Source organism: Pseudovirgaria hyperparasitica (assembly GCF_010093815.1).
Source record: "Pseudovirgaria hyperparasitica strain CBS 121739 unplaced genomic scaffold EJ05scaffold_26, whole genome shotgun sequence".
NCBI classification, from domain to species: Eukaryota; Fungi; Ascomycota; class Dothideomycetes; order Acrospermales; family Acrospermaceae; genus Pseudovirgaria; species Pseudovirgaria hyperparasitica.
The window spans coordinates 1-5456 of record NW_022985574.1 but is presented as its reverse complement, the minus strand read 5'-3'; the positions used below and the strand labels follow the sequence as shown (position 1 = coordinate 5456).

At 33.5% G+C, this 5456-nt stretch overlaps 2 protein-coding genes across 2 annotated transcripts; one reads left to right on the top strand and one right to left on the bottom strand.

The window, feature by feature from the left end:
- Positions 1-586: 586 nt before the first annotated feature.
- Positions 587-1472, top strand: EJ05DRAFT_505540 (putative proteasome component; the record flags this gene model as incomplete). The annotated part of the gene is made up of 3 exons (XM_033747713.1): positions 587-616; positions 666-813; positions 865-1472. The coding sequence occupies 3 exons, from the start codon at positions 587-589 to the stop codon at positions 1470-1472; spliced, it is 786 nt and encodes a 261-aa protein (XP_033595359.1).
- A 170-nt stretch (positions 1473-1642) lies between these two features.
- On the bottom strand, positions 1643-2749 carry EJ05DRAFT_445855 (uncharacterized protein; the record flags this gene model as incomplete). Its single annotated transcript, XM_033742200.1, has 1 exon — positions 1643-2749. The coding sequence occupies one exon, from the start codon at positions 2747-2749 to the stop codon at positions 1643-1645; it is 1107 nt and encodes a 368-aa protein (XP_033595358.1).
- Between the last annotated feature and the right edge of the window lie 2707 nt (positions 2750-5456).

Genomic DNA, 5456 nt, shown 5'->3' with positions numbered 1-5456 from the left:
ATTATTATTATTATTATTATTATTATTATTATTATTATTATTATTATTATTATTATTATTATTATTATTATTATTATTATTATTATTATTATTATATTATAGAAGTATATCTAATATACTTTCTCTTTTAAAATAGAAATTTTTATACTTTTCTTAGACTTTATATAAACTAATTTAGTTACTTTAGAGATATAGAATAATCTTCTTTAAATATATATAAGTTTCTTAATATAAGTTTATATATCTTAAGAATATAGTACTTAGTATAGATATAAAGTATAGAAACTTTACTAGATTTTATATAGTAAAGTTAATTAATATATTAATCTAGCCTAGCTATCTACTATAAATATATATAAGTCTAGTACTAAATATTCTTTCTATATAAGAGTTATACTTAAATTAAGTGATTCATTAGTAGGGTAGCCTATTAGAAGCTCTCTAACATAGAGCTACTTTCGTTCTGATTCCAACCTGGCTCCGCCTTTACATCCCCGGCTATCCATCCTCATCTACTCTAGATACCTCCGTGTTAACCATAAGAATCCGTCACCTTCTAACCAAATCTACCAGAACTCCTGTCATCATGGACTGCCATCCAGAAGTTTGGGGTCGCGTAAGCCACGCCAGCGCAACCACAGGACAGCAAGCTTACTGTGTTGTAGCCCAGGTATGAAATCTACGGCGACTACGACCATTCCCATCTTCACACCTCTGGACCGATGCAGCATACACAACAACCGATCGTGACTGGGACGTCAGTGATCGCAGTGAAGTTCAAAGATGGTGTGGTCATTGCAGCAGACAATCTAGGTCAGCGTCTCCTTTGGTCCATCCGAAGAAGCTAACATGTTCTCGCTACAGCATCATATGGATCCCTTGCGCGCTTCACCGACGTCAAGCGACTCCGCAAATTCAATTCCCAGTCCGTAATCGGCTTCGGGGGCGACGTCTCGGACATGCAATACCTCGATCGTACTCTTGGCTCGCTCGACACGAACGAAAATTACAGTAACAGTGACCAGCCTCTGCACGCCAGAAACCTGCACACTTACCTTTCAAAGGTTATGTATGCTCGCCGCTCAAAATTTGATCCTCTTTGGAACGCCATCCTTGTTGCGGGACTCGACGGTGAAGATATGCCATTTCTTGCGTCAGTCGATCTTCTGGGCACGAAATTCTCTAGTCCAACACTTGCGACAGGTTTTGGTGCGCATCTTGCGGTGCCTATTCTTAGAAGAACGGTGCCCGATGAGGAAGCGGTTCAGCAGACTACCAAGGACCAAGCCGTGGAGTTGGTGAAAGAGAGCATGAAGGTGCTGTTCTACCGGGATGCCAGGAGTTTAGACAACTACAGCATCGCTGTCATAACGAAAGAATCAGGTGTAGAGCTCAAGGAGAATGAGAAATTGGAAAACCAGAGCTGGGCGTTTGCTGACCAAATCAGAGGATATGGAACCCAGGTTAATTAGGTAGTCCGGTGGGCGGAGGATCAACATAAGCTTCAGCTTAGGACTCTAGCACAGTCGACCTGTACTATATGCGTCAACGAAAGCTCTATATACTTCGAGACTTGACGCACTGGCGATGAATAATGATATACTGGTGTGTCATGTTGGGTATAACACAGCATTTAATTTCGTCATCCCCTTAGCGGCAGTATATGCTGTACCATGCTCGTCTGCCGACATAGCGGACATTCCGGCTTTTCCCTACACCAATCTCCAATGCATGTCCAGCAGAACACATGACCACATGTTGTCACGCTAGGTTCTTTCATTCCTTCCAGACAGAGTGTACATCTCCGCTGTCTTTCCTCATGTATCCACGCTAATCGCTCTCCATCCTCCAATCTATACCTCGGTCCCTGCAAAACCGATATGCGTGTAATCTTCTGTATATCAGATAAGTTATCCTCTGCATATCCTCTAGAGTCCCCTTCGAACAACAGCGCGTTGTTACTACTATAGTCTTTCGGGTTCAGACTGACTTCGACGCAATCGCCAAGAACCGCTGACGTCCCGACCAGTGTTGAAGATTCCAACGCTTTTAGCGTTGACGCAGTGTGATGTATGTGGAACCAGGCTTGTACGGCCATCTGCATGACGAGTAGCATTCCTAAGACTTCATAGCCAACGCGCTGATCCGACTCCTCAATGCGCCGCGTGAAAATATACCGCAGTCCAAGCAGGCGCTTGCTCAGGTGATAATATGAGCCGGAGAAGTAAAAGGTCACCAGAGAAAGCGCATATAGAGGCGAAGGCGAGGTGATGGTATCGAGGTTTGCGAGGAGATATGTGCGAATATGGTACGGTATACTCGTCGGTCTACCGCCAGCCTTCTGCTGTCTCTCTGAGCGGCGCAAACTGGCCTCTAGCTTCCAGCGCACCCGTCGGCGAAAGGTGGGTAGACCGCGATTCAGCGCATATGGGACGAGGATTGTGCTAATGATATATCCGCTGCGGTAGACGACACTTGGAAGGGCGAGCGTATCATTTTCGACTTGCACGATATCGCAGTATTCTTCGCCAAGCGTACGATTTCCGATGAATGTGGTCAGCCCCAGGTAGAGCATATCTGTAAAAGTACGTGTTTCGGACGTATATGTGTGTGCGAATCGGGCGCCATAGACATTGCGAAGAATGCTAGACAGCTGTTCAAGGAGAACGCCTTGGAAGTAGGCGTCCTTTTGGTGAGAGCGTACTATATCAGGGGAGGTAGCGAAGGGGTAGGTAAATGGTTCTGACATTATGTCGGTGATTGCATGTATAGATATTATGTTTCGAGTTAAGTTAATATACCTACTAATAAGCCAACCTACTAATAAACCACGTGATTTAAGTGTAACTCTAAATGCCTATATTAATAACTATATACTTAAAATAGAGTAAATTTATATAAATAAGCCTTATATATCTTCTTAGAGACTATCTATCTAGTTAATAGTAATTAAGTCTCTAATTTCTTAAGCTTTTCTATATATTTAATAGCTTAAACCACTTCTACTACTATCTTCTTCTTCTTCTTCTTCTTCTTCTTATCTATAGTCTTTTTTATATATATAATATTTATAAATTATTTATTAAGGTCTATTTTAATCTTCTTCTATTTTCTTTTTTAGATTAGACTATTATTTTAAGTCTTAAGCTTAGCTATATATATCTCTAATTATCTAATATTAGCTATTAGTTATTCTATAGACTATACTAATAAGAATAATAGATCTTAAGTTTTATTTAATAGCTTACTATTAGATTAGAGTATATCTATTCTATAATATATATCTTAAGAGCTATAAGATATATTAGCTAGATTCTATTATTATATAAATAGAGATAGAGTTCTTAGATACTTATCTAAATTAGAGAATATAAAAGAACTATTTATCTCTTTTAAGTAATAAATAGATATATCTCTATAGCTCTCTATTCTTCTATTATCTAAGATAGTTATAACTATTATTTCTAAGTCTTATAGTAGTACTTAATAAATTAAAGCTTCTTTAGTAGAGTTATATTATTAAGATATATTAATTTATTAAGAAGATTATAATATTTTTTCTTTAGACTAGAAAAATAATCTAAATTAAGTAGCTATAGTATATAGCTAGTATAAGTAGATAAATAGACTATATAGATTCTATTTATCTAGTATATATATATAAAGTTAATCTCTATATAGCTTCTATAGCTATTAATTAATAGAAGTCTCTATTTTTCTTCTAGAACCTTTATCTCTAGTATAAATATACTCTATAGCTACTTTAGAGTAATCTAATTTAATATCTAACTATATAGAGATACTATATATATCTAATTAGAAAAAACTTCTTATACTCTAAGAGACTAAAACTAGTGAATTTAGGGTAATATAGTAATCTATATATATTAATTAATAGAGTATACTAAGTATAATAACCTATAATATATAATAATAATAATAATAATAATATTATTATATAACTAGATAGAGTAGTCTACTCTATAGATATATACCTTCTCTAGTCTAAGCTATTATATAAGAAGAAACCTCTATAAAAGAAAAACTCTCTTCTCTCTATAACTATATCTTATTAAGTCTTTATATTATCTTAAGTATATAGCTATTAGAAATATCTATAGGCCTATAATCTATAGTACTATTATTTTACTCTTAGATAGTATATATAGAGTATAGAAGTTATTAGTTAAGGGTTATCCTTAACTAATAATTAGAGTTCTTCTAGAGTTCTTCTAGTATATACTAGAGTCTATCTAGTATATACTAGGGTCTATCTATTATATACCTAGTTTCTTCTAGTATATATATCTAGGTCTATTAATACTAAGAAAGTAGAAGATATATAAGTATCTATCTAGTAATCTTCTTAGAGTACTTATTAAGCTAATATATAATATTAGAGATTCTTATTATATAAATAAGTAATTATCTTTATATATAGAGGTCTAGGTATATTATAAGATAATATTATATTATATCTATCTAGCTATATATTTTATACTATAGAGATATATCTAGAATACCCCTCTAATATAGATAGTATAGAAGTTCTATAGCTTTTATTTAGACTTAGAGGAGAATAGATATCTAGACTTTTATAAGTCCTTTATATATCTATTTACTTAGTTCCTTCTATAGTTCTTAAATCTACTCTAGATATCTATTCTATTAGAATATCTAATAGATTTAGAGAGTTTCTCTCTATTTATTCTAGATCTATAATTATATAGTTTATATAAGTTTCTAAGAGTTCTACTAGTCTAGAGAGATATCTAGATTATCTCTAATCTCTTATATAATCTAATTTAAGTCTATCTCTATTAGATACTTATACTATATTTAAGTCTAGTCTATATATAAAAGTATCTAATAGTAGATACTAACTTAAATATATAGTATAGTAAAAGTATATTCTATATATTCTATATATTTCTATACTTATTATTTAATAAAGTATATTACTCTCTATATCTAGTAGAAGTTCTATATACTTATTACGTTTATCTCTCTTTATAATAGTACTATATTAGTAGCTTTATATATACTAGATATAAGATAGAGTATATAATTCTATATAGACTTAAGTTTTATTTATCTAGCTTATATAAGGGCTATATACTAGTACTTATATCTATATATAAAGGCGGGTCTTACTATAGAGATATATAGCTAGTATATCTTATTCTAGGTAGTTCTCTATATAGAGGCTATAATCTAGTATATAGTAGCTTCTATCTTAAGGGCTCTAGATATAGTATATATTAAGAGTAGACCCTAGGTATACTTAACGCTAGTATACTACGCCCGCGCTACTACTCTCTCCTTACTTAATAAAGCTAAGCGAGCCCCTTTTTAATAGTGTAAAAAGGGTAGGTATAAATAGATATATAATATTCCTTATATAAGGAATATATATCTAAATAGAGTTATATAATAGGATCTAGCCGTAATAGACT